Source organism: Zonotrichia albicollis, chromosome 3, assembly GCF_047830755.1.
Source record: "Zonotrichia albicollis isolate bZonAlb1 chromosome 3, bZonAlb1.hap1, whole genome shotgun sequence".
In the NCBI taxonomy this organism is placed as follows: domain Eukaryota; kingdom Metazoa; phylum Chordata; class Aves; order Passeriformes; family Passerellidae; genus Zonotrichia; species Zonotrichia albicollis.
The window spans coordinates 47,256,495-47,279,310 of NC_133821.1; the positions used below are offsets into that span (position 1 = coordinate 47,256,495).

The 22,816-nt window shown below is 37.6% G+C and overlaps 1 protein-coding gene across 2 annotated transcripts in view; it reads left to right on the forward strand.

Annotated features, from left to right (window-relative positions):
• Positions 1–22,816, forward strand: part of TTC27 (tetratricopeptide repeat domain 27) — a 161,005-nt gene that overhangs the window by 43,262 nt on the left and 94,927 nt on the right. For both annotated transcript variants that reach the window (XM_074537324.1, XM_074537323.1), the window contains exon 10: positions 17,040–17,153. In XM_074537324.1, the coding sequence (XP_074393425.1) occupies positions 17,040–17,153 (114 nt within the window). The remainder of the gene's footprint in view (positions 1–17,039; positions 17,154–22,816) is intronic.

The following is a 22,816-nucleotide window of genomic DNA, read 5'->3' on the forward strand; positions in this document are numbered from 1 at the left end:
GCTTTTAAACATCATGTTCTGCATGTTCGAATTTGCAAAACTGTTTTAAAATATTTGCACTAATGCTTTTCTATCTGGGAAGCTGAGATTTGGGGCCTTTTCTGAACAGAAATAAAAATCATGACACTAGGTATTAGTTGATATATTTTGACATATTTGGGATTTTACTGTCTTGTCTATATTATCCTCATGCATGTCTTGCATTAATTAAATTGGAGCTTGGGCTTTTTTCTTCTTCTTGAAGACTTCATGTCTTGTGTCAGCTGGATTTTTCTTAAGTACATTTGTCAGAATTCATTGGGCAACACATTCTCCAATGAATTCTGTCTAGTCTAGGCGAAAGATGAAAGAGAAAATATTTTTACAGATTTCTATAAATAGACTGTGAAAGATTTTTCTGTGCTGTGAGATTAGTTGTTTGATTTCATAGTTGCAGCATTAGGAGAGGGAAAGCCTATGTCTTGGGTATTGTACCTAATTTGGTTTTTTGTTCGCTAGAAATGACGTTTTCTTTGGTTTTTAGTTTCATACCTATCTGTCAAAGCATTATTGTGTGAGAATAAAGGAATGAAATATGTTTAGAAATCTGTTTATGTTTTTATTTTGAACAGCTTGCATGGTCTGAAGCAGTTAGTAGCTTAGTTGTAAGAGTCAGAAAGCAAGCAGGACATTTATAGGCTGGGGTAAGGACACCATTCTCATCTTACAGCTTATTGTGCAAGAGCTGCAGTGTGTGTCTCTATGTGTCTGTATATTGTGTGTTTTTTCCTGATCTATAATAGGCAAGTGTTCATTTCTGTGTGTTGTAGCTGTAATAAAGCTGGGAAGTTGCAAACCATAGGGGGAGATAACTAAGATTGCCTCTTTTGTTTTTCCAAGTAAAATGTCTATGTAGCTTCTTCAGACTAGACAGAAGGTGGACATTTTTTATGAAGATGGTGGCGAGGCACTGAACCAAGTTGCCCAGAGATGTGATATATGCCCCATCCCTGGATGGGGCATCCCGGGAAACATTCAAGGTCAAATTGCATGAGGCTCTGACTAACCTGTTCTAGTTCAAGATGCCCCTGATCATTGCAGGGAGACTGGACTAGATGGCTTTAAGGGTCACTGCCAACCCAACCCAACTCATTCTGTGATTCCTTGTCCAGTTTTCATAGTGATTTTAGTAATTGCTGTGGTTTCTGTGCATAATACACTGGTCAGACACTAGACTGCTGTGTTTGAATCTTAATCCATTACAGCTCATGCTTGTAGCTTCTTTCCAGTCAAAGCACAACCCAGACACTGCCTTTTGTCCCTGATAAATATATTCAGATTATAGCTTCTCTCTTCACAACTCTCTCAGATTTAGGAATGCTATTCGCTTTGCCCACCAAGAGAGGATTTTCTTTCATGCTCTCCAGCAATCTCTCACTCTTTCCCCCACTAGTATTAGTTACTTGTGCTTGTGTCAGCTTCCCTTTTTGTTTACTCATCCATGCCATGTTCCTCTCAGCCCTTCTTTGTCAGTGCTTGCCTTTGTTTATCTTTCACTCTTGCTGTCTTCTTCCCTAATTTCTTTCTTGCTTGTATTGTATTGTATTATAATGTATTGCTGACTACTTTTAGTCCATTCCTTCCTCATTTTTGCTTGCTGCTAAAGGAGTTACTCTTCTTTCAGGACTACTGTGTCTTCAGGCTCTGAAAGGAAGGTGGTGGGGTTTTTTTTGCTCCTGGGTACTAAACTTTTGCACATAAGGTTAAAAGCCAAGGTGCTGGTGGCCTCCAACAGCTTGATGCTCTTGCATGTGAGAGCAGTAGCTCTTTAAAGAGACAAAATATTTCTGCTGGTGAAGTCAGGAAGCAACTGAGTGAAATTGAAATCAAGTGGCTTCTAATGGATGTTGAGACTTGCTAATGCACTCTTTCTGGGGAAACTGTCGAGGCTAACCTAGAAATCTCACTGAAACTGTCATCTCTAGCCATCTCCTATCCCCTTAGCCCACCAAGCAGTAAGTGAGGCATGCTTGTTGCATTAACATGTCACATTACTTGTGCACACCAGTATTGCAGTGTGTACGCTGCTGAACCATAGAGACCATTGTGGGCACAATTCCTGCGGTGCATGCTGGCATTCGAAACGGGGAAAAGCCAGGTAAACACACTCCCTGCAGAGCCCTGTCTGGCATTGTGTGGTTTTTCTTTTGCTGTGTCTCACTGTTCTACAGACAGCAGTTCTTACAGACTGAAGGTTGGGAGAGTGTTTTATGGAACTTCTGTAATTTGTTCTGACATAGATGAATAATAAAGTCAGTGGCAGCCTTACTATAAATCACTGGTCTAGGCATGTAATTATTTCTGAATTTTTTTGGCTGTGCCTGTTACAGAAAAAAATGTGGTAGCTGATTTTTACTAGTTGACATCATTATTGGATTGGTTCACAAATGGGACATGTGTATTTTATAATGTAAAAGTTGTATGCAACTGTTATTCTTCTTGTGCCATTGACTGATGTTGAATTTAAGAAATTATGAAAACATTGAAATTAGTTGTTTTCAATAAGATAATTTAATGCCTTCTAGTGAGTCTGTGAAGGGAATTTTTAATGCTTCATTGTTCTGTGTAATTTTTATGGTTTTGCTCCAAATCTGTCTGAGAACAAGTATTTTTGCTGCCCTATATTCTCTGCTTGCAGAAGATTCTCAGTTGAGGTATTTTAAGGATAGTTATTGTAAATGGATATTTGTGCTGAAGTTATCATTGTGGAATTAAAGATAAAAGTTGCTGTTAGAGTACAAACCTATGCAGCATCAGATAGCAACAGTATATAAAGCAGCATTGTTCCAGAGGCTGTTGATAGGCCGAGTAAACAGGAAGTATCACTGGCAGTCTGTGGAAAAAACCGTGGTGGTGAGCTCATAAATGTGAGTAGGCAGGCAGAACAGACTAATCCCACCACCCTGGGTCAGTTGCATAAGGATGCAGGATCTGTCAGACCTAAAGAATTTTTCCAGTGATCAGGAGTTTTGAAAGCAGTGAGTTTGCCCTGAAAAGTTCAGGCAAGTAAAGCAGAAAAAAGGGAATGGGGACCTTATTGTGTAGGTTTACCCAGATTTTGCTGAGTAAGAAGTACCACTTAAAAAAAAAAAAAAAAATTACCAACCCAAAGAAAGTATTGACAAATGATGGGTTTTGTCTGTAGCTGCAGGCAGTAGTAACAAATTGAAAGATTAACAGTCATAACTGTCTCCCTGAAGAAAAAATTTCTATCAGCAGAGGATGAGTTAACCTGTAGCACTGTCTGTTCCAAAAATGCTCTTTGTCAGAGGAGAGGCAAGGCTGAGGGGGGGAGTAGAGCATGAAAGGCAGAGGATTTAGGAGCCCACTGTGGTAGTTTGCAAGAGGAGTAGGGATTTACTTCTTCTCCCACATGACCAATTATAACAAGTTAGAAAATATCCTCCAGTGACACAGTTTTTCTAAATTTCAGCCTTTTTGTCAGTCATTTGCTTTGTTTGTCTTGAGACTAAATAGATTGAAAGTCCACAGATAGCATGTACCATTGCATGCAGTCCTGATATTATCTATTTTTAAAGTATGACATCTAGCCATTGTCAAACCAGATTCACTATTTTACTACCTGTGCACAGGAAAAAAATGCTCCTCTGGTTTTCAGGTTATAACCTTGAGATCACATGATGTATTGAGAATCTTGGCACAGATGGTGAAATTACAGAGGCTGAGCAGTTAAAACGAGAAATTTGCTCTTGTTAAATAACTAGGGAAATCCTTATCGTTGGTACCAAAGAGTTAAATTCTAGTCTTTTGTATCCAAAATTGTGATTTATTTCTGTTGAGATTGGGCCCTAGGAAATAAATGCAGTACTGTGATGTGGTATGGAAGTCTGTACTTACACTGTTTCAGGAGTAAGTCCAAACCACAGACCTGAAAAAAACAATGCTACTACAGTCAAATCTGGCTGAAGTTGTTTGCAGCATAACACAGAATAAGTGATGTATTTGGCACCACAGAACAAGTGTCAGTCATATGGCTGGACTCCATTCTAAGTGAAAATAGAAGCCATATCTTATGTGGTTTACCCTTCACTAGTCATTGAAAGCTGATGCCTTTAAATAAAACAGTGCCTTCTTTTTTTCACGACATTTCCTTTTCTCTAGTTTTTTTTCTTCTCCTAAAAAAACAAGTTTAGAATCTCCAAGGAAAGCTTACTTCTGAACTTAAGTTGTCTCTTAAAATGAAAATAAAAATGCAAACTGAAATACAACACAAAAACCAGATTAGGCAATAGCATAAAAAAAATCTTCTTTTACGTCTTAAATGAGGACACAAAATGTATACCACTTAGTATCATAAGAGAGTGTCAAGCTCTTAAAAACCTGCTAAATATCAGCCCACCAATGCCTGTTAATCTGGAAGAAAACGTACATAATTCTGGACGTGCAGGAGACATCTGCAGTTTGGTTGTATAAGTAGAACTGAGCAACTGATTTGATTGCTAATGTCTTTGTACTGTTACTAGAAAGTAGGAAATCCTAAAGGGGAAAAGCATTGAAACATTTTCTTAGCCAATCCTGATCTGAGTTGATTATTTCATTGTGTCTAAAATTACTTTGAATTGTGATATTTGTTTCTTCCATAGCAAGTTATGTACCTGCATGCATGCAAGTGAAGTCACAGACTGCGTTCTATGGAAGCAAAGAATGATGTTTATAACTCACTATAAGTCTCCATACTTTTTATTATATTTTTGTTCCATGCAGGCTAATATGAGCTTGCTTTTTTGTGTTTCTGTTACATTTGAATCCATACAAAGCTTTCTTTGAGTCTTTTGTTTCCAATGAAAATTCTCCATTGGGCATAGATCTTTGTATTCCTTTCACACAGCTCTTTTTGTGGTACATGGGAGACTTCCTCTGAAAAGGGAAGATTTCTCTAGTGCTTATTTTCTCTGACCTTTTTCCCTGTGCATTGTATCATGTAGGGGACACTGTGCTACCATTTCACTTTTATCTGCAGAGCTACATTCAGGGCTAGCTGGAAACACAGTCATCATGTGCTTGTGTTTCTTCTCTTTCTGACCAGAGATCTGTTTCCACTACCCCCGTGTTCATGTCAAAGAACACGTTTTATTTAATTATTTAAATACACACAATATTTAGGTGTTTCTGAGTTGCAGGGTTATGGCATGAGACAGATTTTCCAAGAGAAAACATAGGAGTATCCAACTTAAAAGCTGAGGAAATTCTTGATGTGTAGTCAGAAGATGTGAAGAGTATAATGGGGGAAGGAACAGCTATGGCATTTCATGTGTTTGGTTATGAACCTTGTTCTAAGAGTGCTTAACCACTTCCCTTTAGACTCCTGAACAGCGTGGCTGTGGAGAGGGAGAGTGAGTTGTTTTGACTGGTGTTCTGCATGTGAGGAAGTGTACATGGAATCAGAAGGAGATAAAAATAACAGAACAACATGTTTAGATCTTTTAGTAAAAGCAGCACATCTAGATCTTTTCTATGATTCTTTTTGCTCCGTGTTCTTAAAAAAAATTCACTGAAGAGGCAAAAATGACTTGAGATGATTCAGGTTTCAGATGAGATGGTGATGGAGAATGGAAAGAGAGGTTGGATGTTCTCCTGACTAATATTATTTTGAAGAACAAAGACCAGGATAAGGCAGCCTCACTTTACTTGAATATTGCCTGTGTTTTCTTTGCTAATGAAAAGAAATGGAACAAAGAAGCTGTAAAGTCTGAGGGTATTTTCTTTTGGAAAGTCATCCTTAATCCCAATCAAGACTGTCAGCTTACTATGCCGAGTCTGAGTATTGACTAACAAAGCAAAAGGTTGCTGGTGAATAATGTTGATCTGTTGCTGAGAAGAAGCTGTGTTGAGTTTTTTCAACCACAGTTCTTTTAAGGCGAGGTAGAAGAGATGGCAATGACGTGTCTTGCTAGTTCTAATCACGTTGGTAACAATATATTTCAGCAGATAGTAGAACTAACTTCCAAGATTTCCTGCCTGATTTTTTTTTTTTTTTAATTCCTGGAAATTCTAGGTACCACAGAAGTGGTACACGAGCCAGCACAGTTTCCAAGCTGATATAGCATACATAGTTGCCTAGAAGCAAGAATTCTCCCTTTGCAAGGTAGATACCAGAAGGAGTAAGAGTTACTGCTGAAAACAAGTATCATGGAGGGGAAATATATTTGGAATGATAAGCAGGGTAGAATCTGAGGCTAGCGGTGGGTAGATGTTTTCAAGGCCTACCCATTTGCTACAGAACACTATTTAAGTAGGGTAAAAAAAAGCTGTGGAAAATGCAGTTGAAGTGAAATTACATTAGCCTTCCTGTATTGGGATATTTTTTATATCTTCCAAGAAGAAAATTGATTCCAAAATTGTCTTATAACTTTTTAATTGATTGAGCGAGCTGCAAAATAACTCTTATATTGCATTTAATGTACCTTCAGATGTGATAAATTCCAGATACAATAAATTTCTCTCTGAAATGTGAGAGTCAGTCACATGTGGACTAAAATTGAATGAGGCACTTGAGATCATTAAATTGCCTTTAGGTAAGTGTGATATAATTGCTACTCTATTCAGTCTAGCATTCATTTCTAGATCAGTCTAGTACAGTGTAAGTAAGTATGTTTACCTAATAGGTTTCTAACGTTTTGCCTTATAAAGTGTGTATGGACAAAAAGAAAACTGAAAAAAGTAATCAGTATGGATGTGTACACATATGTTTCATTTTAAAACACTCATAATTAATATTTTACTCCAAATCCATTAAATTATCCAAGCTTCTGAAATTATGTATATGAAAAAATCTCATTCATTTTGCATTGCTGTATACACTGAAGTATATATAGCAATGCAAAAAAAAAATAATCAGATAGTGTATTCTTGTTTTAGTGGTAGGAATCAACAAAAGGTACTCTGTATTTACAATGATGTAATGATATAATTTGAGTGCTGAGGCTACCAGACAAGACTAGACAAAGTGAATTTTAAAAATGCCATTCTAATTAAACTAGTCCCTTGATGCAGATCACTGATGGTGTTTTGGCCTCACTCTTGACTTTTTAACACCAAGAGGTATTTCTAAGGGCTGTGGTTAAGAGCTTTAAGCCCAGCTCTGCTAATGATCAGCTAACACCTGTTGTGGTGAAAAGCTAGTTTAGTTGAACAGTCCCAGGATTAGTTTTATGGACCAAAATAAACCCTTGTCATACAATTGAGTGAGTAGCTTTAGATTTTGGGGGAAAATATGCTGAATGTGTGGTCTAAATCTACTGAAATAGATGGAATATTAAAGCAGTACTGGAAAATGGCACTGTGCAAATGCTGATGTCTCAGCCAGTGCGGGAGAGTAAATCTTCTTCTCTGTGACTTTAATACTTTCAGGATTTCTGCCTCTCATTTGCCTAACATAAAGTCAGAGAATTTTTTAAATCATGGTAATTCAAGAGGCCTTAAAAAAACCACAGATGATCATGATTGACTCTGTAGCATGATGTAACAACTCACTGAAACACCAAGAGACCTAATAAACAAAAATACAGAACTTCTGCTAATGCACTTCATACAGACTCAAGCATTGCTTTATTTTTTATTTTGTTATTACAGTGCAAAGGTCTTGGCATAATGCTCTAAAGGTGCCATGTAGAATTTATATTAGATGCTGCTAGGCAAGAAAGTATTTAAGACCTAACCAAGTAATAACACATTTTTCTCATGCAGCATTGAAAAAGAAACACTAACACAGGACTTGGAATAATGCCTGAAATATTACTAATTAGAAGTGTATATGCAAGTTGTCGTGTTTGCAAAGAAAAAAATGTAAATTAGCCTTGTCTTGCTAGTTTTGCCCTAAGACTGTTAAATCAATTAGTAATCTGTAACTCCAAAGACTTTGCATGTTGTTGGTTTTTAAGTTCTAGTTGTTAAAGCCATATGGAAAATGATGCTTTTGGTTGCTACCTAAAATTGCAGTCCGTTTCACAGAAAAAGACATAAATTTTCAAGACATTTGCTCACGTGTTGATGTGAATTCTAATTTGCAGGATTAGTTGATAATATTTTGATTTTTTTCTGGTCCAAAACTGCTTGAATGACTGGAAGTGTAGGACAGAGTTCTGTGTTTAGTGAAAGTGTGAAATTAAAGAGATGTATCAAGGCATATACAGCACAGGGTTTGATAACTGTCAAACATACCAACAGGGCCTTTGATCTTTGTTTGTTACCTGAGCAGTGCTTTTGACCTTGAGGAGGAAAGATGTAGTAGACTACAATGCACACTGGTGTGAGTATTCCTTCTGTTTAGATATTTTTTTTAATAAAGCAACCAAAAACCAATCTGCAAAATCTCTTGGCTAGTCCGTGCTAGGAACAATTTTCTGCATAAATTTGACTGTCTTTTCTTCTCTTCCTTCCTACTAGCCACTAAACATATCCACTGTCATAGTATTTATGGAAGCCTTGCATCCTCAAGGTATAAAAATATTACTGTCTTTGTTTGTGTCCCGTATCTGGTTTGTGTTGCTCTCCAAGGACATAATTATGCCAAATAGGTTAGAATTTGTCCATTTGAAACAATAATCATCTGGAGTGAAATCCTAATGTAATTTTTTTGTTGTTCGACCTTAGAAAATATGGAGGTGTTTGTCGATAATAAAATGTGACTGGAGAATGTACAGCTTGATTGTTCATGTCTAAAGCAATGTCAGTGATTATGGATGACAGAAGATGGAAAGAGTGGATGGTTTGAAATAATTTGCTTCATCGTCCTATCTGTTTGTTCCCAAGTTAATCACTGTTGATTGTTTAGAACTGTCACATACTGAAGATGTTTTATATAAATTGGGGATTGTACTGTGGATTCCATGAGTAATCCTGGAATCCTTGTTCTCCTGTAGAAGCAGTAAAGGCAATAGGCTTGAATTTGATGTGTTGTTTTGTTGCTACCTCTTCCAATTTACTGACCAAGAGGAAATCTTTATTGGCTGTCAGGCTTTGTTTGAATTTTGAACCTAAAGTGAAGTTGTCATGTGTTAAGGTGATAGCCTCAAAGAAATGAAAAGTATTTCATATATATATTTAAGTATAGAAGAATGGAGTTGTTTCTGTCTCAACTTCAGATTATTCAATTTCAATAAAATGATGGTTTATGAAGACACTGGAGGAGCTTCCCTGTTAGTACAAAAAAAATAACCTCTCTGAAATTATAGCATTAAGTCTTTATCTGAGATGAATCAGGTGGGCATTTACAGATACACATTTTAGTTTATGGCTCCATTTCAACTTTTACATAAAAATACATTTAGAGATTAACATGCAGTAATTATGTATCATTACACATAACAACAGAGAGGCTTTGTGTATAACAACAATGGAAAATAAAAAGGAAAAGTCTTGGGGTAGCATTGCACTAAAGATAATGGTGTATCAAACACAAAAAGCTTTTTATTGTAATTGTTATTCAGTATTCTGCAATTCTGAATGCATTTTTATTTTTATTAGAAATTTCATTTCTGTGTATAAAGAGCATATGTTCTATAATAATTGCAAAATAGAAACTTTTAATTTAAATATAGATAACAGGAGAAATACTCCTTAAACTGGTTGCTAAGCAATTTTTTGCATTAAACTATTTATATACACCAGCACAACAGCATTCTGTGCATAAAAGCAATCCTTAGTCACACACATTGTATCAGCTTAAATATCAAATACTATTCCTTGACCATTTAAATATGCCTGTTTAGAAAACAGTAATGAATTTTAGTTGTTCATTGATTTGAGGGTTTGTGTATGTGTGCAGCTATTACAGTTTCCTCTTAATTTGCAGTCACTGAAGGATTGGTAAACTGCTGAGTGTTGTGATAAGAATAAAAATGCTAGGAGGAATTGGAGCTCTGTGAAACCTCAGCATGGTACTTTTGTTAGTGATGCCATATAGTCAAATCTTCTGTTGATTCCTCTTTATTTTGAAATCTTTGGGCTGGGCATGTACAGCAGAATAGGTATGTATACTTGATTTGAACGTAGTTTGTCTGTTTGAGCCAACAGGCAATTTTTACATGTTCCTACACTAAGCAGAAAAGCTAAAAGTGGTCATACTGACTGGCTTGTTCTGTTGCCAAGCCATGGTTCTGCTGCTTAATTGTAACTAGAAATTTAGTATTTTTCTTGCCCTCTTGATACTTGTGCTTTTTACTAAAACATAAAAAGTGCGCTGGTACTGGAAACCACTTAGTCACAAATGTGCTTTATTTTAATTTACAGGGTTCTAACAGAATTGTTTAAAGTTACAAATCTCATTTCAATCAGATGCTGCCAGTACTACTGCAGATCATTTGTGTTTGAGTTTGGTTAGTAAAGGAGTTAATATTTTAGGACTTTGCTCAAAATTTCTATTATTTTTGCATCCCTCTGGACCTTGGATTGCCTTAATCTTTCTTAGGCAATTAAAAATAGTTCCATAAAGTTCATTTAGCTGCTTTCCAGGGCAGTTTTCTGTACATACTTCTTTCCAGAAATGCAAGGAGTACCTTTTATTAAACACTATTCTGTTGAAAAAACATGGATTTAATGAAAGGAAGTCTTTCCACAATAATGTGGCATCTTTCCGGTTTTTCTCTAAGTTGATTATTTTTAATTGTGTTTCATTTGCTTTTTGAGTCACTAGTTAGTTTAGTGCTAGGAGAAATTTCCAAAAAATTTGATATTAACTAAGTGTCATTTGAACATGACTTTTCAGAAGAAAAACTTACATTAGTTGTACAGAAACTTAAGTGTCAGATTTTTTGGGTGAGAATACCATGTGGAAAGCAAATCACATTCCTCCCTAATATCATACTATTTTCTTCCTCTTGATCTTAGTCATGAATTCCATAGAAGTTTTTGCTAATTCTTTGCTGTGTACATAAAAACAAATGAAACACTTTTAAGTTAGCTTTCAGTAATGAAGTCATTCAGCAGAGATTAACAGATATATATACAAGCAAATGCACATTTTCCCTATTCATGCCTCAGTCATATTAGTGGGTTTTTAATGTACTCACCTGATAATTGTGCAGGATATAGGATGTGGGAAAGAAGCCACAGTAGTGTCTCATTTTACAGCATAGCACAGAATGAGTTAAAAGTTAAAAGCTTGCTATTTTGCCTTGGGGTGTGTTGAAGAAATAAGGGTTTCATGTTAATTATCTGAATGAATTACTGAAAATCATTAAATAAGGATGTAGTAGTTATATGAAACAAGGCTATTGACTTGTGGTGGTTTGACCAGGAAGAAGTGGGAATTCTGGGAAGCTGTGGTCAAACCAATGAATGTTCTGAGTTTGATACTGGCACCTGGTGTAGCCAGTGGGGTTTGGACACACCTCCGAGAATACACAGGGATTAAAAAGCAGAGCTCTGGCCCTGGGAGGCTCTCTTGGGACGTCGAGGCGAAGAGGTCAGATCACCCTCCCCTGTCCAGCCGCTGCTGCTGGGCGGGGGAGGGGCTGCCATGCGGTAGGCCTGGGGCCTGGACAGAGATGGGGGGTGAGAAGGCCCTCGAGGATGGAAGGGTGGAAGAGCCCAGGGAGTCAGCCCTCGGGCAGCCATCCCCCCCCCCCAGGAGGGAGAGAGGAGAGCCGGTGACACCGAATGTGAGAGCAGCCGGCCCAGGAGGAGAAGGGGGGGGGGAAGAGTGCCCGGCCGGAGCGGCAGCGTGTGTGGGAGTGCCGCAGCTCCGGGACAGACAGAGACTGAAAGTTTTAACCCCTTTCTTTCATGATTGGGGCCTTGCAAAAATGCTAATCCTCCTCGAAGCTGAATAAGAAGGGAGATAAGAGATGAGATGAGACAAGGACCTGGCCCGAAGAACGTGGAGATGATTGAATGGGGAGAGATGATTTGGAGTGGCCTTTTGGCTGGACTTTTCTTGTGGCCATGGACTCGGTTGTTCCTGTGACACAGAGACTGCACTTAGGGGGAAGCAGTGGCTCAGAACCAGGAGGGTTCATCGTGAGGACCCCCCGGCCCCAGGGGGTTGGAAAAATATGGGGGGGACAGATGTCCCAAAGCAGAGACTGTGCCTTTTTGGAGTGAGACAAGGCATCCTTGAAAGACAACCCTAAAAGCAGCTCTGGCCATGCACAGTGGTGAGAGCACTGGGCATGGAAGGAAGATGTCACAAGCGGCAAAAGGACTTTTTTCTGGGCGGTGCCGAAGTGACAGGGAAGCACACGAGGTTTCAGTGTGTTTCCAGGGGAAGCCTATGGAACAAGAAGGACTCCTCTCCTCTTCATGAACTGAAGTTTGAGTATACTAAAGTGTGGTGCCAGGCTGGGCAGTTGGTGATTTGGGAGAATGTATTGGATTGGGAAAGTCAGGTAGTGGGGAGGAGGAAAGTGGTTTTTGTAAGGTTTTCAATTTTTTTTTTCTTTTCCTTATAGTTTTTTTCCCTATTTTCCTGTAGTTTAGGTAATAAAGTGTTCTTTATGTTTAAGTTGGAGCCTGTTTTGCTTATTCCTGGTCACATCTCACAGCAAACACCAGGGTGAGGGCATTTTCATGGGGGCACTGGCTCTGTGCCAGGCTCAAACCATGACATGACTCTTGACTATTGACAAAACTATTAGACTGTGGATGAATTAGTCCACATGAGTAATCTGAAAATCTTAATGTGTGGTTTTTTTGAAAAGTAAACACCAAAGCTCCTGAAGTATGTTAACTGAAATGGATAATATAAGGAACTAAAAAGGAATATTTTTCTTTTTTTTTCCCCTCTAAATCGTCCCCAGTGTTTTGTGCTTGTTTGCAACTTAAAATAAGTTAGTAAATAACCTGGGCTGAATCTGAATTAAGGGTCATGTCTTTGGAGGCATGACAGAGGACCAGAGCTATCCTCAGGGTGCCTCATGCCTGTGACTTCAGTGAAATACTTTCACCACATCTTGGCAATTTGGCCAACAAGCAGAATATTTTTGGTTCACTGATGGACTGATGTGCAAATTCTTAGGAATTCCACAAGTGGTTGCAATTTAAATTTCTTCGTTTCCAAGTCTATTTTCAGATGATAGCTCCATCATAGCAATCACAGTACTTTGCTAGGCTACTGATAGTTTATCAGTGAGCAAGCTTCAGGAGTAAAGCAATAACCTTACTGGATAGATTTGTCATAAGGAAAAATTAGAAACCATTAAAATTAATTAGTGCTGCAGTTAATAACAATCATCTTTACCTATTCCAGGTTTTTTAGCATGTCTTATATGCCCAAATAAGCTCTTCCTGACTTTGATGACAGGAAGAATTCCTGTAGGAACTCCAGCTTTTTAAAATAGTAGATGCCGGAAGGCAAAAGAGTTGCTTTGACCAATCTTTACCTTCTCTAAGTTGTGACTGACTCATGCAGTTCTTTGTCTGTTTCTCTGACAGAAAGTTTTAAGAGTGATCAGGGAGTGCTTCACACCTAGGTTCAGTTCTGAATACTGAGGGTGAAATGGTTTGTTCATGGTATCTGAATTTTGGGTTTGACAGAAATCTGTGGCTGGGTTTGATCTGGGTGTCATCACTAATGTCACCTGTCTCACAATTCAGGTGTTACTTGGAATCACGATGTGGTTTGGGTTGATAGGGACCTTCCAGGCCATCCCGTTCCAACTCCCCTCCCGTGGGCAGGGACACCTTCCACTAGACCAGTTTGCTCAAAGCCTCTCTCTCCAACCTGCCCTTGGACACATCCAGGGATAGGGCATCAACAACTCCCTTGAGCAATCTGGAACAGGTTGCCAGAAGTTTATGTTGCCTTTTGTTCTTACATACTTATAAGTGTTGCTCAATAATGGACTACTTTGCTATTAAGACTTGTGACATCTTGTTTCATTTGAATGTCATATAAGGAAGTTATATTGAATTAAATATTCTGGTTTGTATAATTCTTTGGTCATCTCCTTTTTTACATTCTGATATGATGGGAGAGGATGATATTGTTTGTAGGAAAAAAATGTGTGAAAGAATTGGAGAACTACTTTTCCCATGTGAAAATATCCTATTCTGTGCATAAAATGTTGCATAACCTTATTTCCTTTCATTTCTTCTCAGCTTGTCTAATCTTCCCGTGTTTCTCTTTCTTTATTTTATTATTCTCTCCCTAAAGTAAGAACAATGATAACTTCTGAATATTCTCGATAGTGGTCTTGCTTCAGAATTATTATTTTGTTAATTTTCTTAGCTGCCCTTGGTGCAGTATAATGAACTTCCAAGTATGTTGACAAAACCTGCATGTTTTTAGGTTGTTCCCCCTCCGATGTTTTATTTTAAAATATAATCCTATTAGCAGAGCCTAGGTTTAATTTCAGGTGAAAACATAAAGCTTTGGATCTTATGAGAAAGTATTTGTTATCTGGAACATTTGGACATTTAGGGTATAAGATTAAAGCTTGCCAATGGTTATGGTTAGATGTTCTGAAACCATTCTTTACAGTCTTTGAGTATAAACATTTGTGCCCTTTATGCATATGTTATTTAGATTTTTTGTGGTGCTTTAAACATTATAATTAGGCAATGATAAGGTGAACATTTGAATTCTGGCTCAAAAAAACCTCACAGGACTGTGAGCTCTGTATCAGTATAAAAGTACAAGTGCTTCTTAAATGCAAACTAGGTCTGCTTCTCATTGTCTTGTGCAGTTGCAATGTTTTTTTGTATCAATAAAACTGTTGGAAAAATTCAATTTTTCTTCTGTAATTTTACAGCAGATATACCTTTCATTTTATTTCATGAATACCTTTAAAAAGCAGGATTGTTATTCAAAATACGACTCGTCATTGCTCCTGCAAAGGAGTGAAATGTAATTATCTCTGCTTGTATTCCACCCTTTTTCTCTTCAGATTTCCTCCCTCCCTGTTTGAGTTTATGCACAGCTCATGCAGCGTGCTTGCTGAAATCACTGCTCAGGTGGTGGTGTGGGAGGTGCACGCAGAGACAGAGCTCTGCTCTCCTGGGCTGCCCAGGAGCAGAGTTTCTGTGGACCAGAAACTTTGTGCTCTGCCCTTCGTGGGCCACTTGCTTGAAGCAGGGAGAGAACAAGGACTCTGCTGCTGGACAAGGACAGCAATCAGACCCGAAAATATCTTTAGGAGTGTTATTAGCCAAGACTTTTAGTTGTCATTGTTCTTTTTCAAAGTTAATACTGATGTCTACCACTAGATAGCACAGAAAAAAATCCCTTGAAGTAAAAAATTAAATAGTATGACAGAATACTCATAGGGGAGAAAATAGGAAAAAGGGTGACCTTTCCCACAAAATAAGCTTTTAAAGTAAAAGAAACTTTGTTCCAGTGTTTGCCCAAGCAATTCCTTAAGGTATTTGATTTAGCAGCTACCTGGTATGGCTGCAAAACAATAAACTCAGACACCAATGTCCTGTGCTAGGAATGCCTTGCTTGTGTTTGTCTTAAGATGAAACTAAAATAGGTGTTTTAAGTTGGATGAAATAGAGGAGAGAGAGCTCTCAGAACTAGGACATCCATCAGTTACCAGATTTTGGTGATTGTCAAGTGCCCTTTTACAAACTATAATCTACAGAATAGAGAATGTTGTGATTGTGTTCCCTTAATTAATTCCAGATTCTCAGAACGTAGAGGACAGTATAGAAGCCTTTGGGTGCCTCTTAATCTGAGACTGAGGAGAAGTCCTGAAAGAGTCAGTGCAGAGATTCTTGCTCACAAAGGGTAGGATTAGTTGAGTGTTTGGTTGTTGCACAACAAACAAGCCTTCACACTGCCTTCATTTTTGCGTTTGTTGTTGCCTCTCTTCCTATTGTAGTTTTGTTTGGAGGATATTTTTTTAGATTGGTTCTTTCTGCCTCCTTTCTTTTGAAATCATTAGGGAAAACAAAACCAGATTACAACATGACAGAAATTTGTCAAGCATTAAACACAAACCATGAGCAAATTATGCTTTTTAATGCTTTGGGAGATCTCTGAAAGGAAAGAATAAAACCACTGGGGCTTTTTCTCCAGTCTTCAAATATCTATAGACAAATATATTTTCTCAGAGAAGATGGATCATATTTGCAGTGTCAATAAAATTAGCAAGGGAGCTTTCCTGCTGTCTCACTTTTCAGAAATGGTATATTCTGTCTAAAACCATACTGGAAAGAATCCAGGCAGTCTGTAAATTATTAAGAGATACCAGAATTGTATTGGCTGCATGTCTTCTATTGGACTTTCCTGAAAATCAGTGGTTGGAGACTGGCACTAAGTTCCTGGCATCAGTGCAGCGTGTTCTAAGCGATAACTTAAAATTATTTTAGGAAAACTGCTTGCATAGATTATTCCATAGTCCCTATACATCTGCTAAAGTCAAAAATTCTCAAGTCATGGCAAGTTCTAGATTAATTAATGTTCTTCAGGTTCTTAGCAAATTTAACATTTTTCATGTGGAAATGCTGTTAACCTCGGCATCAGGGCACCTTGCATATGAGAAGAGGCCAAGAGAGAATTGGATTTGTTCAGCCTTGAGAAATAGGATCCCTGAAGCTGTCTGCAGCTACCCAGTATGCAGGTGTGGAAAAGGCTGAGCCAGTCAGCCCAGGATCAATTCTTCATTTTTCCTTTGATTCAAAGTAGCCATTTTAATTTGTGCAGTTTGGCCTGTGCACCCTATAGAAAGGAGTGCTGAAATCTCAGCATGGTCTTTTCACTGTTTAAATATAATATCTTGTGAAAAACACATCTCTTCCACAGTGGTCCAAATAGCAAATATGGAATAAGCATGCAGTCCATTATTCCTTCTTATGGAGGATTCACATGTGAAATAAAGCACAGCATAGCTGAGAATGAGGAAGTGGTTTTGAAGGCCACTTTTTACATTGAAAATAGGTTAAGGTTATTTGTACAGCCCTCAGTTCATGAAATAAGTCCTCCAGCCACATATTTGACTTTCAGAATAGGAAACAGCATTCATGCTTGAGACCACTTTAAAAAATTTTACTGTCTTCAATGTCTTTAAGTAATGACAAAATGTTCTTATTGTCTGCAGTGCTTGCTCTCCCAGCCCAAGTTCTGGGCCATTCAGACATCAGCGTTACTCCTTCGGACCAAACTGGAGAAAGGAAGCACTCGCAGGATGGAGCGGGCAATGAAGCAGACTCAGGTAAGGCTTCTGAGCTGCCTTATTATAATATATGTATGTGTATAAATATAGAGTGTATGTGTATATATAATCAAATTCAAATAGGCAGGAGTTAAGAGATTTTGCAGTTCCTCTCTGCAAACTGTACGAGATAATTTTCTAATTATGTCTCTAAATTAGATGCATAAACCACAAATCCTTCTGTGTCTGCTAGTCTTGCGATAAGCTTATATGTACAGGTAATGAATCATCACTTTCAATAACATGACAAGTTTTGGAAGACTGAAATTAAAATCTATTAACTTAAATAGTCATTGGTATTGTGAGAAAAAGAAAACACATTCATGAATAAAGCGGCAATTTCAATTTACCATTTTGATGTGATAGTTGGTGATTAGTATTTTTATTACAAGTTTGAGGCAGTGATTATTTAAATAATCTGAGTCCAAACAAAAAGAAGATTGTTTTTCCAATACAAAAAAGAAATGTTAAAATTCTGAAATGTGTCATCTAGTAGATTTATTTAATTTTTCTTTTCAAAAGAAGGGTCTACAGGCTTTATCAAGATTCTTTTAGATTCTTTTTTTCCTTCATATTACAGTTTTGTTAGCCCTTTGTCATCTTTATATAGCTAAGTCTTGTTATCACATGTGAACAGCAGGCACTTGTCTATGTCCATCACACTCCTGCTTGCTAAAACAGCCAGGAATGTAAAAAATTATCATTATGGTGCTATGTATTTAAATCCTGAAAAGCTGATGTTTCCTTTAAAATCATTATGATGTATGAGTCTTTAAAGGAGGGCATTTTGGATGTGCTGCTGCATTTTTCTTTTGCTGATGAAGACATGGAGTTGCTGTAGAGGAATTTCCTGTGGTCATTCATTAGGAGACTGTCAGAGAAGCCAGGATTCCAAATCTAGGAGATGTAGAATCTGACAGCACTTGGGAAGTGATCTCAGGATCCTTGATGCCCTAAGCCATAAAACAGTTGGAGTGCCTCCAACATTTTTGTCTAGCTCGATTAAACCTGAGTACTGGAAATTGTTATGTTAGACAGTTTGACAGTCTCATGACAGAAGCCTTCATGAAGGGGTTCTCTTAGCCAGTACATTTGTCTGACTTCTTGTGCTGCAACTGCAGTAATGCAAAGGATATTAGCATGGGCTGTGACATTTTGGGAGATGACCCCACGGTAGACAGAGAATCTGTGGTTTTAAGTATTTCCTTTAATCTTAATGCATTTATGTTTTCTTCCATTAAGCATTCTTGTCATGTGGATATAATTGCGTATTTGTATGCATTTGTGCTTGATGGTAGCAAGCTCAGTTTCCAAAAATAGTTAAAAGTTGTTTAATGATTTATATGTGCTAAATTAATCAAATAACTTGAATAACTTTCCAGCTAAGGCTTTCATTGCTGAGTTCCATCAGGATCATAATTTTTTTAATATCAGTGTTTCTAACAGTGCTAAGAAGGAATCGGAGAAGATACCATGAATGGTGTTATTTTCATACGTAGCATAAGTATTTTTTGATATATCATCTTCATGAAGACACTATGCTGGTGTATAATTTTCATTAAGATGCCAAAGACCGAGTGACTTCTACAGCTATTTATCAGTAGAAAATGGATTTCAAACCCACAGAATTTTCATACAAATGGATTTCATGGGTTCTTGTTTTAGAAGTTCATTATTTACTAGTTCAGATTGCTGTAGAAAGATTAATTATGCTAGATTAAGGGAGGAGGTGTAAATGCGATTCTTCGCAATATCAGTCTTTTAAAGGGATTATAAAAATTCTTATAGAACAGCTTAAATAAGACGTGGTAAACCTTCTACATTCCTTTAGGGTTGTCTGAAAAGTGCCTGAGCTGTTACAGGCTCTAGATTAGTGATGCTGGGACTCTCCTGTCTTATCTACTCTAATTTTTCTTCCATTCCCCATTTCCACCCTCACCTGCTCCTGTGCTGGGTCTGCAGCTGATAAACATATTTTTGAATGAATATCACTTAGTAGGCATATGCTGCTTTTCAGTCCTTAAACAAACCTGGCTACATGGTTGGTTTGTCAGAGAAAGCATTTTTCAACTCCCTTTTAGGCCCTACCATTGTAGGACTGACTATGTCTGTCTACATTATTTTAATTACTTGAAAATATTTGGTTGCAGCTCTTTTTGAAATGAGGGCATATTGGTTAAAAATTACTGCCAACCTCCAAATATTAAATATATCCCTTCTTTATAACAAACAGTTTTCATGAATTTAAGGGTTTTTTTCCTAATAAGAAAACTTCAAGAGGAATTGGAATGATCATTTTCAAAATCTTTTTCTGATTATTTTAGAAATCTGAACAACTAAGAATGCAGTCCTTGGAATGATTTTTGAAATGATCATTCTGGGTACTCTGGAATGTGCTTCAGCTAGTAGCTAGTGAGGAGGAGATACTTTTTCTGCATACTGCGGATTGTCTCTGTCCAGTTTTTGCTTAAATGGGGTTTGGATCTGCAAAACTAAGGTTAAAGATTTCTAAAGCCAGTAATTCTTTCAACCATTTTTCTCAGAAAAGGAAGCAGCAATTGAAAGCAAAACCAGTTATTTTACATTCCACTGGAATATTTAGTCATGACTGTATAACATACAGAGAAATGCAGATCAAGGTACTGCCAACTAAAATGTGTCTCTGGATGCAGTATCATATTTTTTAAGGTTGTGTGATTGTTTTTCTTCCATTTGGGTGAAGGTTCAGCAGGGTGAGAAGTATAGGTTGGAAAGAAAAATAGGAGGGAGAAAACAGGAACAAATGGGGGTAGGTTTTTGATAAAACCAGAAACCTGCTATTGCTCTATCAGTTTGGGGATCTTTACCTACCTTTTATTGTAAGAAAGTAAATCAGAAACTATTTATAGTGGAAGATGGGTTGAACGAAGCTGTTAAGCCACAAATTACTGCTGAAAGTGCAGTCAGAGCTCAAGTAACAGGATGGGAAAGAAAAAAATGGATTTTGAGTGGTCTAGAAGCTAGGCAAAAATGGGAAAAGTAAAGGATGATCTAAAAAAAAACACAAAAGAAAAAAAAAAACCCCACAACCAAACTAGTTCAAAACACATAGAGTATCATCCCACTGTAGCTTCTTGATATATGAAATAGGTTTACTCTTCCATTTCAGTGAATTTGAAAGTATGAAGCAAAATGAATTAAAATGGTGGGCTGGAAACAAGACCATCATTTATTTAGTGCTGTATTATGCCAGCAGTGAAAGAGGTGAAGCTGCCATGTGCCTGGTACTCCAGCAGCCTGCTCAGGTTTATCCTACCTGGGATATCCCAGGTGTATCCTACCCTAACCTGACTGCCTACACTGGCTGCCTCTACATTTGCAGCTTTTGTCAGCTTGTTATGGGCCCCTTTTCTGCCTGGGATTTCTGCTGCTGGTTACACCTGGTGACAGCATGCCTGCAAGCTGATGGCTTGCCTTTCCTAGCACATCGTACAGCATATGCAGGATTTCATACACTTCCCTCCTGCTTGCTTTTCTTGGCAGTAAAGGAATATGCCTGTTGGGGCAGAGAAATGTGTCTTGAAAAGGGTGTTTTAATAAGACTTCAGGAGAGCTGGGAGCAGACTAGCAATATTGTAGGCTAATCATTATGCCTAAGATTGAAAGGTCACATGAGATCTTGTTTTATATCCTTAGTCATACACAGATGTATGTGGTTGGGAATTCTGTCAACTGCCCTTTAATTTGCACTTAAATAATACTTCAGAGTGTCATTTTCGCCAGCAGCTAATGTTTTCTGCCTGTATAAAAAAAGGGATTTTTTTTTTTGTTTCAATTGTTTTTACTAAAGAAGCATGCTAGTTAGTGTTCTGTTCTTTCAAATCTGAAAAAAAAAATTGTGCCTCTCCTCTATAAAATGGAAAAGCTGATAGAGATTGAACAGAAGGCTGATAGAGATTGACAGAACTGGTGTCTTGAGCTTTATGAGATTGAACACAACTTTGCTGTTTTGTTAATTTCACATTGATAGGCTTTAAATGGTTATGCAAGAAAGTTATGTCATTTATCATAGAAATATATCCTTTCTATTTTCAAAAGTAAATGGCCACTTCCTTGCCAAATTGCTTGCTCTGCCTTTTTTTATTTGGTGGTGGTGGTTCTACATTGGACAAATTCAACATTTAAGGGAAGAGTTCAAAAAGGAGAGGGGAGCAGTCTTCTTCCCAAAAGGCTCATCTAGACAGGTTTGAGGCAAACATTTTTCCCTATTCTTTTGCTTCTCAAGTCATCTATCTTCCTGATCAGTCCCCTCAAACCACAGTTGGAGTAACAGAGAGAGACATGTAGCATAACCAGGGGAATGACAGCACCTGTATGTTCAGCAAAACTGTTAGATCTCTGTACTAGGAGTTCCTGTTTTTTTCTTTAACCCCTTCTTGAATTCTAGGGGTACATTAAATAAGATTTTGATAGTCGCTTTTAGTTGTGGGTGGAATGGAGGAGGGGATTAAAGAGGAGGAAAATTCATTTTAATAAATTTGTTTCACATCATGTTGAAAGTTTTAGTGGAAAGTTGTTGGGATCTGGGATGTACTGGAGAGCTGAGGGAGATATAAATCACTTCCTTCAGGAGGGTAATAAGTGGATCACAGCCCTCTTCTATCCTGTGGAGATGCTGCACTGATATCCCAATAGTTCTTAACTATTATGAATTGTATTTATTATTAGAACACATGTTCCAAAAAGTGTTTTAAAAGATGAGAAAAGCCAGGTGTCTTATAAAACCAATCCTTACTGAATTCTTTACAAGATCATAAGGTCTCCAGAACACTAGAAATAAACCTTATTACCTCAGAAAGCAATCTCACAAGAGAGTGACCTCTTGGTGATGGTTATGATTTCAGTCTCAAGGCACACATTTTCAGAACATATTTAATTTTGCTTAAACAGATGACATATTTGACAGAAGATGTTACATGACACAAGTGCGTCTGGGGATACACCAAACTCATTAGCACACTTCAAAATAATTAATGTGGTGGTGCTTGACTCCTGTGTTTCTTCTCCTGTGTTATTATGGGGGTTGGAAGGGACAGGGAGGAGGGGGAATCAGAGATCCAGTCTGCCAAGAATTACTCAGGAATAACTAAAGTGGTTTTGTACCACTATCAAAAAGACAATATTGAGTAATTTCATTTTCTAGCTAATGATTTCTGCCTGAAAGTTTCCTACTGCACTCTTGGTTTTGCCAGTTTGGGTCAGCGCTATTACTGGTATGGGGGAAAGAATGAAACCATTCTTTCTGTGCTAAAGTTTTTTCATATTTTCTCAACTATTCTTGACAATTATGTTCAACACCTGAGCTGTTCCACTTCCAGTGTCAATGCACTTTCTAAAATAAGCCAAAAATATGAAGCCTCCAGTTTTTTCCCAAATGTTTCCCATTGAGCTTTAGTTCTGAAGACTTTTCTCCCCTTAGATTCTCTTCACTCGGTGTTGACATTTTAAAAGGTAGTGATAGGAGAATCCTTAAGCCATATTGAGCAGTAACACTGCATTTCTTTTATAAAGTGATGACAGAAAGTTGCAAAGAGAAATATGAGCACCAGCACACAACATTTGCATCGTTCCGCCTAAGCTTTGCTCTGGAAGGCATAAACGTTATAAGCTCCACTTCAGCAAAT